At 43.9% G+C, this 17,338-nt stretch overlaps 2 protein-coding genes across 4 annotated transcripts in view; both read right to left on the bottom strand.

Annotated features, from left to right (window-relative positions):
- Positions 1 to 17,338, bottom strand: part of LOC121686036 — a 31,304-nt gene that overhangs the window by 12,962 nt on the left and 1,004 nt on the right. For 2 of the 3 annotated variants that reach the window (XR_006023604.1, XM_042066815.1), the window contains exons 2-5: positions 11,793 to 11,904; positions 8,101 to 8,279; positions 7,487 to 7,650; positions 5,318 to 5,462 (exon numbers count right to left, since the gene is read on the bottom strand). Coding sequence is in view for 2 of the 3 variants with exons in the window: in XM_042066815.1 (XP_041922749.1) it covers positions 5,318 to 5,462; positions 7,487 to 7,650; positions 8,101 to 8,279; positions 11,793 to 11,904 (600 nt within the window). In the remaining variant the exon portion in view is untranslated. Of the gene's footprint in view, positions 1 to 5,317; positions 5,463 to 7,486; positions 7,651 to 8,100; positions 8,280 to 10,551; positions 10,586 to 11,792; positions 11,905 to 17,338 lie in introns of all 3 variants that reach the window. The other variant, XM_042066816.1, reaches the window with a different exon arrangement.
- The window catches only part of LOC121686136, a 47,523-nt gene continuing 39,389 nt past the window's right edge, over positions 9,205 to 17,338 (bottom strand). Inside the window, exon 9 of the transcript XR_006023740.1 lies at positions 9,205 to 9,219. The gene's annotated coding sequence lies outside the window, so the exon portion shown is untranslated. The remainder of the gene's footprint in view (positions 9,220 to 17,338) is intronic.

Genomic DNA, 17,338 nt, shown 5'->3' with positions numbered 1-17,338 from the left:
TGATTTTATTAATTGTGTTAAACAACACTTTTGGTCTGTGAGCATTTTTGTGAATAAGCTCAGCATAGAAAACTGCCTTTGCTGCTTTGACAGTGATTTGATAAGCCTTAAGAGAATCTCTAAATATATCATAGGAGACCTGTAGTTTATCTTTTTTCCATTTTCGCTCTGCTTTCCTACAAGCCTTTCTGAGCGAACAGGTAGTGGAATTTAGCCAAGGAGTAGTTGACCTATTGGATTTACACCGCTTTTGTTTTAAAGGAGCTACAGAATCAAGAGTGGCAAGGCAAGATGTATTAAAAAGAGTAAGTAGATCCTCAGTGTCGGTGCAGGTGGAAAGAGAATCTAAGACAGCAGACTAGGGGAGTTTAAAAAACTACAGTGAGCAGGGCAAAGGTCACCAAGTGCAATGATGTCATCACCAGAGAGCCAAGACTCGGTGATAAACAGAAAGTCTAGATGGTGGGACGTAAAACGGTCATTCAGAATAAATGCTTTGTTGGAAACAGAGTGAGCATTTAAGACAGCAAACTTAACCAAAGAAGAAAGGGCCGCAGTTAGAGAGATTTACCCGGCAGAGATTAGCCTCTCCACCAGAGCCCGCACAGGTGGAATCAGTGGCAGCAGTGACGGGAGCAGTAGCAACAGCAGCAGCAGCATCAGTAGCGGTAACAGGCATAGTCCGTATGGTGATGAGGTGTTGATGGAAGACTTTCTTGCGGGGAGCAGAGTTGCCTACAGGAGTGGACCACACAGGAGAGCCACACCGGGACTGCAGAGTCGGGATAGCATCCTCGGTTGCTTGATGATAGATGGTAAAGTAGCGCTTCCTCCGAAGGATCCCCGTAGCCTGGCAAAGGTGGAGCACAGAAGTGCTGGCATTTGAGGAGGCAAGTTGTTGGAGCTGCTCAGCGGTGTAGAGAAATCCCATGTAGGCTAGTACAAATGTCCAAGAGACAGACAAGTCGTGAAGTGAAGCCTTGCGCACGCGCAGTTCGACCCAAAGACTGTGCCCGATGAGTGCCCATAAAACGTTGGTATATGGCCGCCGAGTGGAGGAACTTGCCTAAAAGGACTTTGGTAGCATAGAGATCGTTAAAACAATAAAGTATGGCTCTCCGTTTGGGACATCGAAAACTTATATTTTTAATAGGGTAGACTACCGTCGGAGATGCTGACTTGCAAAGGCCTCGGGATAACACGTTTTTTCCACTATCATCAGTCAATGCCTCCTTGATCAAAGTGGGGAATGAAAGAAAAAGTTTGAGAACCACTGGCTTAATAAGTTACCTGCAGTCCAGAACACACAGAATATTGCAACAGAAAGTTGCCTTTATAATCAACTACTTGTTCCAACAGCATTCAAACAAAGCCTTTATAAAAGTGAAAAAAATAAAAAAATATTCCATAAGAAGTAAAATAAAATACTGTTACTGTAGTAACTGTATCCTAAGCTTCAGCTCCCCACGTCTGTGACAGGCAGACGTGACACCGCTAAATTCTCAGCTTGTTTATACCCCACACTGAACGCGTAAGACCGCTAGGCCCATCACTGTGGAGTGCGGTAGCCTAGCCTACTCTCTGGGATTTAAGTCAAGCAATATAACCATACAAATGTTTCAAATTATGTAATTTCGGCTTTGTCTGAACTTGCCATTGTAGGCTACATAAAAAAATAAACAAGTAGGCCTATTCCCTATCCAATGATATCGGCAAATGTTTGTTTTCCAAAGTAAGAATTTCACTTCACCATGCACCTTCGACAATGAATAGCTCATTACACTTATGTTACTGTTGAACGTAGGCCTAACTGGTATCAGCCTTTCAGACCTAGGCTACTCTTAGTAGGCTAGGCTAAGGGAAAATGACAACTCCTGAACAGATTCTGGAGCTGAGCGCTCTAGAATCTTTGACTAACAGTCGAAGAGTGAGTGAGTCTTCGTTGCTATGGATGACGTTATTACTCATGCACGAGCTTGACTGAAGTGACCACCTTGATTGGCTGATGATTGTAACGCAGGAATGATGTGTGCCAGGTGTGCACGTAGACATAAGGCCGAACATGCAAGCGCCAATGAATCGTGCTCTCACGACAATCACGCTGTTAAACTTAAATAACCTCCGGTGGCCCCTTCAATAAATAACGAACAGTCCCTAGATTGCTGCTGGGCTATACGTCTTGGTTCATGTCTGTTAGCAACTCATTGCCGTCAAACGCGTAGCCTATCTCGCGGTTGCATCCATTACAAACAAACATGCAAAGTGAACGTCTGGGATTGGGAAGAGCACTAAATGCTCTACTGAATAAGCACGAAGTCAAACCTTTAAATGAAAAACATTCTTTAATAATCCGCTAATGAAGTAAACTTGTGACCATCAAAAATCGTTTATCGCCTGTAACTCCGTGATAACAGGACGTAACAGGAAGGCATTTGGCTGAGCAACGGAGGTTAATATGCTCTATATTTTGTCCAAATGATGTCTGTCTATCATCGTTGCACTCGGAGAAAACCAGAATGTTTAATTTGTCCTGCGTTTCTTCTACGGCTGCAAACGGGATTCACTCGCAGTTAACCAAATATTTCTTTATTAGGGCAGAGCAGGCATATTTCTGGCTATTAAATTATTTCTAAACCAGTCTGCTAAAGTCTGTAGTGAAGTCTGTGTAGGGTTTTCCAGGCTCCATTTCTTTTTACGAGACACCCTGCTCACTTGAGCCATCTACCGGTTGTTTGGGTTGTTGCAGCGTCTCACTGGGAAAATACAAATTAAAGTCGCGTGATACCGCGTGATCCCCACACGCGGACCGCGAGTGAAGCTGGCCAAGTCGAAGCACTGCCCACTGTAGGCCTACAGTATGTGTTTTCAGTAAGCTAGGCCTACAGTACGTGTTTTCAAGGCTTCAAGGTTTTATTGAATGCTACCTCTGACTAAGAATGCATTACTTTGCACTTGTATAGCCTTTTATTTAGAAATTTTAAGAACAATAAACATATATTGCAATGTTGAAGAGTTCATGTTTTTTTCATTCAGATATGTAAATCAACATGTATAAATTTCTATTAGGGACCGTTCGTTATTTATAAACGGGGCCACCGGAGGAAAATAGGGTAGGGTCATGTCTTTTTATTCTTTGTTGAGGGGAGGGTCACCTAACTTTTTTTGTCTAGGAGGGGGGGGGGGGGGGTCACCCATCTTTTGTATTAATGAAAACAGCAAAAAATCAAAGTGGCTTGTTTGATTGTTGATTTCTGTCGCCATATAACGTTCTCTTTCGTTCCATAGCTCTGTCAACATTGAACAATGAAAATAAGGGAGATTTCCCGGGTTTCTCACGCAAAATACGGAAAATGTCAACATCCGTCCCCATTAACGTTGGAAGGGTTGGAGCAACAAAGTAGCCTACTTTATTCACGCCTAACAGCCTATATCCATTTGGTCAACTTTATCCAGCCCTAAAAAAGCTAAATTTAACTTTGGTTTACTTGTAGTTTACCGTGTAGCCTAGCCTAACTTTCAACAGTGTGCATGCTTATAAAGCATACTTGTGCTTCATTCATCCACACATCCAGCTCCTAACATTTTGACAAGCATTTCTACCAATTGACCTTGTTCCTGCCCATCTCTAGCTTTGCTGTCTCCATCCTTTCTGTTTTTGTTGTTTGCAAAAAAATATATAGTAGGCCCTATTTATTGGTAACCAGCAACAAGTGCAATTTGTTAATCGCTGTCATTCTCTCTCCTGCCAACAAAAATGTGTTACGTTCCAAGTAGTGCATAATTCTGCTTCATAAAGTTGAACAAATACATTGGTCATATAAATAGCCAGTTTATGGTCTACAGTGTAGAGTTGGTAAGTTATGGTAGGCCAACTTGGAGTGAATATACAGGGGGATTTCTTTGGCTCTTAGCCTGGCAGGTGTGCACGTAGACATAGCCTACGGCCGAACACTGCAAGCGCCAATGAATCGTGCCCTCACGACAACCACGTTGTTAACTTAAATAGGCCTAGGAGGTTAACATCACTCTTGCATTCAAGCAAGCAAAACGATGATTTGAATACATCTGTTTCTCTGGAAGGGCAAGGGGTAACAACAGGACAACACAGAGACAGGCCAGAATGCAGGACTAATGTTATGAGAGTATTACAGTAATATGGGATATTCTACGGGAAAATATTAAAACGGGAAGACAGCGGGGAAAAGTTAAAATGATAGGCCTAAACCCAGAAAAAGTTGGCATATTAGGTATTTTTCGGTCCCCTGTGATTATTTGTGAAATTGTGCAAACGGCCTTTTCAAGTCATTTGAGAAGGATGGAGTGTAGCAAGCTCCCAAATTGACGCTCGTCTGAGAAATTGAGTTTTGGATAATGTTCAGCTTCGGCAGCTTTACAATGACTGAGGAAGCCTAGAGACGAGTCCATAGCAACAAGTTCATGTGTTGAATTTGTTATTACCCAGTGTGCTTTGTTGAATGGTCTCAATGTTTTATTGTTTTATTTCATGTGAATACTTACTAGAGGAGTAACTTATTTCAAGTAGGCTAATGCAGTTGCAGGAAGTGTGCATTTAGTTTCCATGCTTATTGTGTTTCCACACAAATGTTAGTGAGTAAATCTACTGAAATGGCCACCATCTTGGTGAAGTGTGATGTGTAAGATCAGAAAGCAGAGGGTGAGTTTAGAACGATAGCTTATGTCGATGTGTTTCACAGCGCTTTATAGCGTGGGCGGAAGGTATCGACAATTGGCCGGGGAGGGTCATGTCTTTTTTGAAAAGACTGCTGGAGGGTCGTTGAACATTTCCTTGCAGGCAGGGGAGGGCCATGCAACTTTTGATTGAAGCACTCTAAATCCCTCCGGTGACCCCGTTTATAAATAACGAACGGTCCCTTAGTCAATTAATATGGAGATAATAAATAATCAAATCGAAATTGAATCAGACTGAAAAAATGAATCTTTAGAGTAATCGATGCATCGGAAAAATAATCGCTAGATTAATCATTTAAAAAATAGCCGTTTATCCCAGCCCTAGTGTGGCTGTCTCATCAAATATCGCCATTGACTGACTGTGGGATGGCAGGCTCACAGGAGTGGTGTTGTGTGTGTGTGTGCTAGCGTGCCTGTGTGTGTGTGTGCGTGCGTGCCTGTGTGTGTGTGTGCGTGCGTGCGTGCCTGTGTGTGTGTGTGTGTGTGCGTGTCTGTGTGTGTGTGTGTGTGTGTGTGTGTGTGTGTGTGTGCCTGTGTGTGTGCCTGTGTGTGCATGTGTGTGGGCATGCCTGTGTGTGTGTGTGCATGTGTGTGTGTGTGCACTAACCTGAGTGTGGGATGAGGCGGCACACAGGGTCGCTGGGTGAGCCGTATGGTTTGCTGTAGAGCAGGTAGCGCACCTGTACACAGTACCGCTCTCCAACAGCTAACGGCTCCACACGCACCGCTGACACACAGCCCTCACAAAACACCTGTTTCACGCACACACAAACAATTAGTTACACACACACACACACACATATATACACACACACACACACACAATGAGTTACATACACACACGTTGAAAGGGTGGAAGTAGACAACCCACCAGGCCAGCACTAACCTCCGAGCACGGTAAACAAAATCGGATATTTCAGGCTACACACCTATGGCTACTGAAATGTAAGGTTCATTTATCAAATGTTATTTTGAAGTATTAAAAAACATCGTTGTTTTAGAATTTTTGGACGAAATGAGTGATAAATGGAGGTGTTACCATAAACATGTAAATATACACACACGTACACTAGGGATGCCCTGATGGTCACACACACACACACACACACTCGGGATGCCCCGACACACACACACACTCGGGATGCCCCGACGGACACACACACACACACACACACAGTCAGGACCACTTGTCAGCTGACATAGGGGAGACCACACTGAACGTAATATTTAAAGAACATGCTGGTTTATTAACGAACGTAATGTTTAAAGAATATGCTGCTTTATTAACGATCGTAATGTTTAAAGAATATGCTGCTTTATTAACGAATATAATGTTTAAAGAATATGCTGGTTTATTAACTATAGTAATGTTTAAAGAATATGCAGGTTTATTAACGATCGTAATGTTTAAAGGAAAATTCCGGTTTTTAGCACTTTAAGGCCCTTTTCTGGTTTGTTTTGGATGAACTAGAGTGGTGGACACCGAAATGTTGACGATTGGTCCTGTCTTGACTTTTCTGACTCGTTTTGAATCGCCTTTTCACTTCTCAGGGTGGCTGGCAATGGGCATACTATAGTAGGCTACTCAAACATGTCCTAAAACAACCCTTAACGTTCGTTTTCAAAACTGTGCAACTCAGCGATTGGTTAGTGGAGTTGAGTTTGATGTTGATGTTTGAGTAGCCTACTACAGTATGCCCATTGCCAGCCACCCTGAGAAGTGAAAAGGCGATTCAAAACGAGTCAGAAAAGTCGAGACAGGACCAATCTTCAAAATTTCGGTGTCCACCACAACAGTTCATCCAAAACAAACCAGAAAAGGGCCTTAAAGTGCTAAAAACCAGAATTTTCCTTTAAAGAATATGCGGCTTTTTTAACGATCGGAATGTTTAAAGAATATGCTGCTTTATTAATGAATGCAAAATTTAAAGAATATCCTTGTTTATTAACGAACGTCATGTTTAAAGAATATGCTGGTTTATTAACAAACGTAATGTTTAAAGAATATGCTGGTTTATTAACGAACGTAATGTTTAAAGAATATGCTGGTTTATTAACGATCGTAATAAGAATATGCTGGTTTATTAACGATCGTAATGTTTAAAGAATATGCTGGTTTATTAACAATCGTAATAAGAATATGCTGGTTTATTAACGATCGTAATAAGAATATGCTGCTTTATTAACGAACGTAATAAGAATATGCTGCTTTATTAACAATCGTAATGTTTAAAGAATATGCTGGTTTATTAAAGATTGTAATGTTTAAAGAATATGCTGGTTTTTAACGAGCGTAATGTTTAAAGAATGTGCTGGTTTATTAACGAGCGTAATGTTTAAAGAATATGCGGTTTATTAAAGGAGAAGTTCGGTGTGATATTGACCTAAAGTGTGTTGAAACATGATACCGAGAATGAACTTTTGTCTCATTGCTCATCTCGGCTTGTCCCCTGCACTCCGAAATCTGGCGCTAGTTAGCCGATGCTACCAACAGGTTTTCAATGGGGGTGCCTCGGGCATCGGGCTAGCCATGCAAATAAATCACTGTTTTACACCATTTACGAGGCTCAAAGTAGCTCCACACTTCATTGGTAGACTTCCGAGGGCCCTGACATTTAAAACGAGACATTGAGAACTTTGAAAAAGCCCTGGTAGTTTATTTACAAGACGATTTATACAGACAGTACCTTCAGGAAGTTTACCGTTTACCGCCATCTTGAATTTAGTCACGATAAGTCGAGCGACGAGTACGAATGAAGAGGTAAGTGTGTGTTACCTTCATATCCTCTCTATCCTCTCCCTCCCTGCCGTAGAGCACTCTGTAGCTCAGGTGTCCCTCGTACTCGTCCTGAAGGCTCTGGTCACTGCGCTCACGATCCATCTGGACACTCAGGTAACCAGGAGACGCCATGGCAACCACCTCAGGAGAACAGGAACCAGCTACGGGAGGTTGGAGAGATGGAGAGAGAGAGAGAGAGGGAGAGAGAGGGGGAGAGAGAGAGTATAAGGAAATATGAAATACTCTTCCATGCACACACCTGTACTGACCATGTAGTCTTACTGTGAACACAACACACACACACACACACACACACCTGTACTGACCATGTAGTCTTACTGTGAACACAACACACACACACACCTGTACTGACCATGTAGTCTTACTGTGAACACAACACACACACACCTGTACTGACCATGTAGTCTTACTGTGAACACAACACACACACACCTGTACTGACCATGTAGTCTTACTGTGAACACAACACACACACACCTGTACTGACCATGTAGTCTTACTGTGAACACAACACACACACACCTGTACTGACCATGTAGTCTTACTGTGAACACAACACACACACAACTCTACTGATCATAGGGACTTACTGTGAACACATCCCACTTCCTGCTTGCTCTGTTGCCATGGAGATGAGATGCTGTGTCGTTGGGTGCGCACTTGCAGTGTTGCTCCGTAGAGTTGCGTTGCAATGGCGCTGAAGTCACACTGCTTCTCCGGCGTGTTCACACAGCCCGGCAGGTCAAGCCACACTCCATCCTCTCTGCCGCTGCACATACACATACACACACACACCTCAATATTCACAGTGGCTGTTGAAAGATGCCAGGATAACAGTGACCATGGAGTATGTCCCGTGTATGTGTGTGTGTGTGTGTGTGTGTGTTTATAGTAGGACTGGGCGATATGGCTGAAAACTGTATCACGATATAAGTACTTCATATCAGTAGATATCGATAATTATTGATTTTTTTTTTTTTTTTATCTATTTCAGATAAGGACCAGAACAAAAAAAAGTAAACACTTTTATTGTAAACTTAACCTTCTCTGATTTTAATCACCTCAGTTATCAATCAAAGCAAACAGGGAAAGAAATAACACAATCATGAAAAACACTCAAATAAATAAATGTGCACATAAGTCTGAATGAAAAGCAACACTAGCTGAAGTTTGTGTCTTGGAAAATACTTTTCCATTTGCATCGGGATTGAGATGAATTTAGCAGTCAATTTGAATGCAACAGTTTTGAACAAATTCGTGCAGCGTGCTAATGATGCTAACCGGATTTAATAGTAATTTAGCCAGTCGTCTTGCACGATTGTGAATGTTTGGATTAAATGTGCATGCTGAGGAATTGGGAATGCGCCTGTTGCGGGAGAGAGAGAGAGAGAGAGAGATGGCACGGGGCAAGGACTCATTGAGAGTCTGTGTTGAGGTGGGCCTACTATTGCCTACTCTGGTAGAGTTGCACATACTAGCTACAATGCAAGATATATGTAGCCTATTTATTTATGGACATCATAAGGCGGGAGGGGTGCGTTGCTTTTAATTATCGAATGTTCTATCGAACGTATTTTTTTATTGTATCGATTACATGTCTATTGCGATACATATCGCTATCGTTTTATCGCCCAGCCCTAGTTTATAGTGTGTATGTATGTCGTGCTGCTGTATATGATGAGTGACCATGGTGTGTTTGTGTGTGTGTGCTAGGGGTGGCATGGTTCATAAACAAAATCCAAACCATTCAGTACGCTTGTCTCGGTTCGGGGCTTGTGTAAGATTAATGTTCATTTGCTGATAACATTTCAAATAGATGCCAGTTAGCGAAAAAACTTTTTTTGTGTGGCTGTTGGTGTTGTTTCATAGCCTTTGCTTGTGTGTAGTTATTTGCTAGATTTCGACAAGAGCTTGTGATATTGCTTTACAGTTACTTGGCAATAGCATGGGCTCACACAAGCTGTCAAACAGTCCACTAGCCCTCTGCTTTAAGCTTATATCTGTTAACGTGCAAACTTTATAGAATGTGGTGCTATCAAAGCAAGATGTAACATGCAGTGATGCCTCCTATTTAAAAAAAAAAAAAAAAAAGATTTAAGGAGTTTTAAGTGGCAACGAAATGAGGCACTGAAATGCATGTTCTTATTCCATGTCGTTACTACCGTCTGCCACGCGCCGGTTATATATTGTAACCGAGTTTCGGTGCCCAACCCTGTGTGTGTGTGTGTGTGTGTGTGTGTGTGTGTGTGTGTGTGTGTACACTCACATCTGGTGCTGTACAGTTCAGGTGGTGGTGGTGTGTGTGTTGCGTATGTGTGTGTACACTCACATCTGGTGCTGTACAGTTTAGGTGGTGGTTGTGTGTGTGTGTGTACACTCACATCTGGTACTGTACAGTGTAGGTGGTGTTGTGTGTGTGTGTGTACACTCACATCTGGTACTGTACAGTGTAGGTGGTGTTGTGTGTGTGTACTCACATCTGGTACTGTACAGTGTAGGTGGTGTTGTGTTGTGTGTGTGTGTGTGTACTCACATCTGGTACTGTACAGTGTAGGTGGTGTTGTGTGTGTGTGTGTACTCACATCTGGTACTGCACAGTGTAGGTGGTGTTGTGTGTGTGTGTGTACTCACATCTGGTACTGCACAGTGTAGGTGGTGTTGTGTGTGTGTGTGTGTGTGTGTGTGTACTCACATCTGGTACTGCACAGTGTAGGTGGTGTTGTGTGTGTGCGTGTGTACTCACATCTGGTACTGTACAGTGTAGGTGGTGTTGTGTGTGTGTGTGTACTCACATCTGGTACTGCACAGTGTAGGTGGTGTTGTGTGTGTGTGTGTACTCACATCTGGTACTGCACAGTGTAGGTGGTGTTGTGTGTGTGTGTGTGTACTCACATCTGGTACTGTACAGTGTAGGTGGTGTTGTGTGTGTGTGTGTGTACACTCACATCTGGTACTGCATAGTGTAGGTGGTGTTGTGTGTGTACTCACATCTGGTACTGTACAGTGTAGGTGGTGTTGTGTGTGTGTGTGTGTGTACTCACATCTGGTACTGTACAGTGTAGGTGGTGTTGTGTGTGTGTGTACTCACATCTGGTACTGCACAGTGTAGGTGGTGTGTGTGTGTGTGTGTTGTGTGTGTACTCACATCTGTTACTGCACAGTGTAGGTGGTGTTGTGTGTGTGTGTGTACTCACATCTGGTACTGCACGGTGTAGGTGGTGTTGTGTGTGTGTGTGTGTGTGTGTGTGTACACTCACATGTGGTACTGCACGGTGTAGGTGGTGTTGTGTGTGTGTGTGTGTGTGTACTCACATGTGGTACTGCACGGTGTAGGTGGTGTTGTGTGTGTGTGTGTGTACGTGTGTGTGTACTCACATGTGGTACTGCACGGTGTAGGTGGTGTTGTGTGTGTGTGTGTGTACTCACATGTGGTACTGCACGGTGTAGGTGGTGTTGTGTGTGTGTGTGTGTGTGTGTGTGTGTGTGTGTACTCACATGTGGTACTGCACGGTGTAGGTGGTGTTGTGTGTGTGTGTGTGTGTGTGTGTGTGTGTGTGTGTGTGTGTGTGTGTACTCACATGTGGTACTGCACGGTGTAGGTGGTGTTGTGTGTGTGTGTGTGTACTCACATCTGGTACTGCACAGTGTAGGTGGTGTTGTGTGTGTGTGTGTGTGTGTGTGTGTGTGTGTGTGTGTACTCACATGTGGTACTGCACGGTGTAGGTGGTGTTGTGTGTGTGTGTGTGTGTGTGTGTGTGTGTGTGTGTGTGTGTGTGTGTGTGTGTGTGTGTGTGTACTCACATGTGGTACTGCACGGTGTAGGTGGTGTTGTGTGTGTGTGTGTGTACTCACATCTGGTACTGCACAGTGTAGGTGGTGTTGTGTGTGTGTGTGTGTGTGTGTACTCACATGTGGTACTGCACGGTGTAGGTGGTGTGTGTGTGTGTGTGTGTGTGTGTGTGTGTACTCACATGTGGTACTGCACGGTGTAGGTGGTGTTGTGTGTGTGTGTGTGTGTGTGTGTGTACTCACATGTGGTACTGCACGGTGTAGGTGGTGTGTGTGTGTGTGTGTACTCACATGTGGTACTGCACGGTGTAGGTGGTGTTGTGTGTGTGTGTGTACTCACATGTGGTACTGCACAGTGTAGGTGGTGTTGTGTGTGTGTGTGTGTGTGTACTCACATGTGGTACTGCACGGTGTAGGTGGTGTTGTGTGTGTGTGTGTACTCACATGTGGTACTGCACGGTGTAGGTGGTGTTGTGTGTGTGTGTGTACTCACATGTGGTACTGCACGGTGTAGGTGGTGTTGTGGGAGTCTGAACTCCTCCACTTCAGAAGTGCTTTATTCCGCTCCAGACCCACATCGTATGGAGGAGGAGGAGGCTCCAAGGCTGGGGGTGAGAAACCACATCATCATCATCATCATCATCACCATCATCACCATCATCACCACCATCATCATCATCACCACCATCATCATCACCATCACCAGCATCACCATCACCACCATCACCACCATCACCAGCATCACCATCACCATCATCACCATCATCACCATCACCATCACCACCATCATCATCAGCATCACCATCACCACCACCACCATCACCGTCATCATCACCATCACCATTATCACCACCATCATCATCATCATCCATTGAAACGATCTGTACAACAGGCTCTTGAAACCCGAGCACACTAGCAATCGAGCAGGCTGCTAGCTCTCCCGCTAACACCACTTGCACAGAGCAGGCTGCTAGCTCTCCCGCTAACACCACTTGCACAGAGCAGGCTGCTAGCTCTCCCACTAACACCACTTGTACAGAGCCATGAGCAGGCTGCTAGCTCTCCCACCAACACCTACAGAGCCATGAGCAGGCTGCTAGCTCTCCCACTAACACCACTTGCACAGAGTAGGCTGCTAGCTCTCCCACTAACACCACTTGCACAGAGCAGGCTGCTAGCTCTCCCACTAACACCACTTGTACAGAGCCATGAGCAGGCTGCTAGCTCTCCCACTAACACCTACAGAGCCATGAGCAGGCTGCTAGCTCTCCCGCTAACACCTACAGAGCAGTGAGCAGGCTGCTAGCTCTCCCGCTAACACCTACAGAGCCATAAGCAGGCTGCTAGCTCTCCCACTAACACCACTTGTACAGAGCAGGCTGCCAGCTCTCCCACTAACACCTACAGAGCCATGAGCAGGCTGCTAGCTCTCCCACTAACACCACTTGTACAGAGCAGGCTGCTAGCTCTCCCACTAACACCACTTGTAAAGAGCAGACTGCTAGCTCTCCCACTAACACCTACAGAGCAGGCTGCTAGCTCTCCCATTAAAACCTACAGAGCAGTGAGCAGGCTGGACACCCCTATAAAGCATTGTGGAGAGTTCATTAATGGCCAAGTTCATAGCGAGTATAGTAGAGTTTTTGCAAGTAAGTTTATAGCGTAAACTATAGCGTAGCGTAGAGAGTTTATAGCGTAATCCCACGGTTGTCAAACTGGGGTACGCGTACCTCCAGGAGTACATGGACTGATTTCAAGGGGTACGCGAAAAAAAGATCCAAGTCATATGCCTTTTCAAACGTTTTCTCTATCCCACGTTGGTAACTTAACTTCCGCATTTGCACTGCACATTAAAAACTTATTTTCTCCGCATTAACAAAATATTCGAGAGTGGAGACAGAGAGGGTAAAACAGCGTTTCTCAAACTGTGGGTCGCGGAGACATGCCAGGTGGGGCGCAAACTGATGTGAAAAACAGGATTTTTTTTTTTTTTTTTTTTTTTATCTGTAGCCTAGGCCCAGGTAGCACTCGATGCGCAATGGACACACTGTGTTATTCATATGGAAGCGCTCGTGTCAAGGCAGCTTAGTTAGTCCCGACCTGAATGAGATTTTGAACGAGGTTGTGAGAGTGGTGAATTTCATCAAGACCCGGCCTTAAAAGCGCGTCTATTCTCCGCACTTTGCGAGGAGATGGTAGCTGACCAAAAGTCTGTAGCCTACTGTTTCACAGCGAGGCAAGGTGGCTTTCCCGAGGTAAAGTGCTGTCGCGTGTTTGAGCTCCGAGTCGCCTCTTCTTGGAGGAAGAGCACATGTTTGAATCTGCAAGCACGTTCACTAATGAACATTTCTTGACGAAGCTGGCCTATCTTAGCGATATATTTGGAAAGCTCAATGAGTTAAATCTCCAGTTACAAGGCAAAGACAAGCACCTAGCAGATAAGATCACTGCATTCAACAAGATGATTGTGTGTAAGATTAGGTGCAGATCTATTTAAAATCATTATATTCAGCACATTTGTAGGCCTATCATATGTTGACTATTGATGAGATTTGTATCATATGCTTATGACCACTATTCTCGACAAAATTGATACAAATTAATATTAGTAAAACAATAAAAAAAAAAAAACTTGTTAACAATTGGTGGTGTTGGGGGTACTCCGGAAGATCATAATGTCTGAGGGGGTACATGCCTGTTAAAAGTTTGGGAACCACTAGCGTAAACTATAGCGCAGCGTAGAGAGTTTATAAAGGAGAGTTTAGTGGCGTATGGCGAGTAGAGTGTTCATAGCAAGTGTAGCGTCCATAAGCACCATCACTGTTTGTTAACCGTCACAAACACTTTCACTGTCCCAAAGTATGTCCTTGTCACTGTCAAGGCACTACCCTAATCAGTTGACTCACACAATTTCTATAACCACCACACTGGCAGTAGACTACATGATAGACTGTTAGATTGCTCATATAGCCTATAGGCCTACTGCACTATATAAGTATATATACCCTTTTGATCCCGTGAGGGAAATTTGGTCTCTGCATTTATCCCAATACACAGTGAGGATACTGAAAACAGTGAACACACAGTGAGGTGAAGCGCACACTAATCCCGGCGCAGTGAGCTGCCTGCTACAACAGCGGCGCTCAGGGAGCAGTGAGGGGTTAGGTGCCTTGCTCAAGGGCACTTCAGCCGTGCCTACTGGTCGGGATTCGGACTGGCAACCGTCCGGTTACAAGTCCGAAGTGCTAACCAGTAGGCCACGGCTGCCCCTGCACTGCCTCCTCATATAGACTATAGGCCTACTGCACTGCACTGCTCATATAGTCTATAAGCCTACTGCACTGCACTGCTCATATAGCCTATAGGCCTACTGCACTGCTCATATAGCCTATAGGCCTACTGCACTGCTCATATAGCCTAGTTGTGCAGTGCAGTAGGCCTATAGGCTATATGAGCAGTGCAGTAGGCCTATAGGCTATATGAGGAGTGCCATATAGCCTATAGGCCTACTGCACTGCTCATATGGCCTATAAAAAAAAAAAAAAAAAAATCCCTACCGACCCATGGCCTCAACTGACAACCAACAAAAAAAGGTTTGGTTCCTGTTGGTTGTCAGTTGAGGCCATGGGTCGGTAGGGATTTTTTTTTTTTCCCCAGTGGCAGTAAGGGATAGGTAGAAAATCAGTCCCTCCAGGATTTCACAAGGTTTTTTGAGACTGTTGCGACCTAAAATGCCTGGATGGAAGTTGCGGTGTTTCCAAAAATAATTCAGTGGAAATGCATGGATTCCAGTTGCTGCTACTGGAAGAAACTGGAATCCATGCATTTCCACTGAATTATTTTTGGAATCTGATCCCTTATCATACCTGTTCATTCTTACTCGTTGCTCGACTTATCGTGACTAAATTCAAGATGGCTGCAAACGTTAAACTTCGTGAAGATACTGTCTGTATAAATCGTCTTGTAAGTAAACTACCAGTGCTTTTTCAAAGTTCTCAATGTCTCGTTTTAAATGTCAGGGCCCTAGGAAGTCTACCAATGAAGTGTGGAGATACATTGAGCCTCGTAAATGGGTGTAAAACAGTGATTTATTTGCATGGCTAGCCCGATGCCGAAGCACCACTACTGAAAAAGTTGTTGGTAGCATCGGCTAACTAGCGCCAGATTTTGGAGTGCAGGGGACAAGTCGAGATGGGCTATGAGACATACGTTCACACTCGGTATCATGTTTCAATACACTTTAGGTCAATATCACACCGGAATTCTCCTTTAAGGTTAGTAAGACCAAAATCACACTGATAATCTTGATGCTTATTAAAAACGGATAATCAAAGGTAAACAGTAAGGATTACAGAAAATCAAAGTAGGCCTACTTTATTTGTGAAAATGCTTTGACTGGGGTAATTCACAAAGCAGTATAACCTTTCGTAGAACTGTCCAAAAAAAAACGTCACCTAAAGAGATGGCATCATGTCATATGTTTCAATACATTCATATATTTTGTCATTCATATTTAGTTCATATATTTTTAATAATTCATAGTCTGTGGCCTGCATAATTACTAATATCCAAGTAAGTATCTAGTAATTTCATATTGATTTAAACTATTTGACTACACTTCTGTTTAATGTCATTACATTGGTGGTGTACATCTAATTGACTGCCTGCCCCTTTAAGGACGTGAGAGTAGCCTAATTACATTTCTGAGTGGATTGGAAGGCTTGCATCTCACTGTGTTCGGCTACGAGTGTAAATCACTTTTTGCATAGTGATTTACGATACGTGGATGCAATTGGGAATGTCTTAATGTCATTAGTTAAAATAAATGTTAAAAAAACAACTCGAATGAAATCATAGAAGAGGTAAATGTCTTGCAATTTTATTAATTTCTATGATTTTGGTAGCACTACTTAAACTAAGCCCACAAGCTAGCAAACATGACATAAGCTAAAAGGACATATCCAGGTAAACGTTTGCCAATGGGTTGCATAGCCTACTCAAATGTCAGTAAACCAGCATTAATTAACTTACCTTCATAGCCTAGGTAGGTTAGCAACACCAGGTTGAGAGATGCAACTAAGCAGATCATTAACATTAGCCTTCTATTTATTGTCATCAAAACTGCAGAGGAGCGAACACGTTAGGGCAGTCTTTGGTGTCATATGCAGAAGGTGCAGAAGTAAGTGTGCCATCTGGCTCAATATTCTGCGCGAGGGACTGTTTTGGTAGGTGAAATTTCACAGTGAAACTACGGTGATTGGTCAAATTTGCGAAAAAGTTGCAGTGTTTGGACAAAATTGCGAGTGCCTTGGTAAGTGACGAAAACAATCGTCTTCGTGAACAGCTAGACCAATCTAGCTATGCCAACATTCCAGAGGGAGTAAGTGAGTGAGATGTGTGTGCGTGTGGTTTCTTGGTATTTTATGCCCCCAACGTTGTCTTCAAGGCAGCGCTGCCTGGAAGGCACTAGTGTTAGGCATAGGTTAATGTTAGGGTTAGGATTAGGGTTAGGTTTAGATGCCTTTAAGTCAGCGGTGGCAGCGCTGCCTGGAAGACGACGTTGGGGGGCATAAAACACCATCGAGCGTGTGGGTGTGTCCTGTGTCAGTCTCTCTCATTGTCCTGTGAAGTGTGTGTGTTTGTGTGTGTGTTTGTGTGAGTGTGTGTGTGAGTGGCTCTCTCTCTCTCGTGTAGTGTGTGTGTGTGTGTGTGTGTCTCTCTCTCTCTCCCCCTCCTGTGTAGTGTGTGTGTGTGTGTGTGTGTGTGTGTGTGTGTGTGAACTCACTATCATTTCTTAGGCATGTGTCCAGTGTCCGTCTGTCTCGTTCTCCTGTAACGTGTGAGTGACAGTGTCGCTGAAGGCTACTCAGCTGTGTGAAGGCTACTCCGCTGTGTGCCTGTGGCCCACTCTTGATACAACTCGTCTGACGTTAGCCTTCCTCTCCAGCACGCTCCATCATCACACTCCACAAATGCTTTCCCCACTAACACACACACACTAGTGAAGACTGACACACACCTTAGCCTACCTCCAGCGCC

Source organism: Alosa sapidissima, chromosome 2 (genome assembly GCF_018492685.1).
Source record: "Alosa sapidissima isolate fAloSap1 chromosome 2, fAloSap1.pri, whole genome shotgun sequence".
Classification (NCBI taxonomy): domain Eukaryota; kingdom Metazoa; phylum Chordata; class Actinopteri; order Clupeiformes; family Clupeidae; genus Alosa; species Alosa sapidissima.
This window is presented reverse-complemented; position numbering and strand designations above follow the sequence as displayed.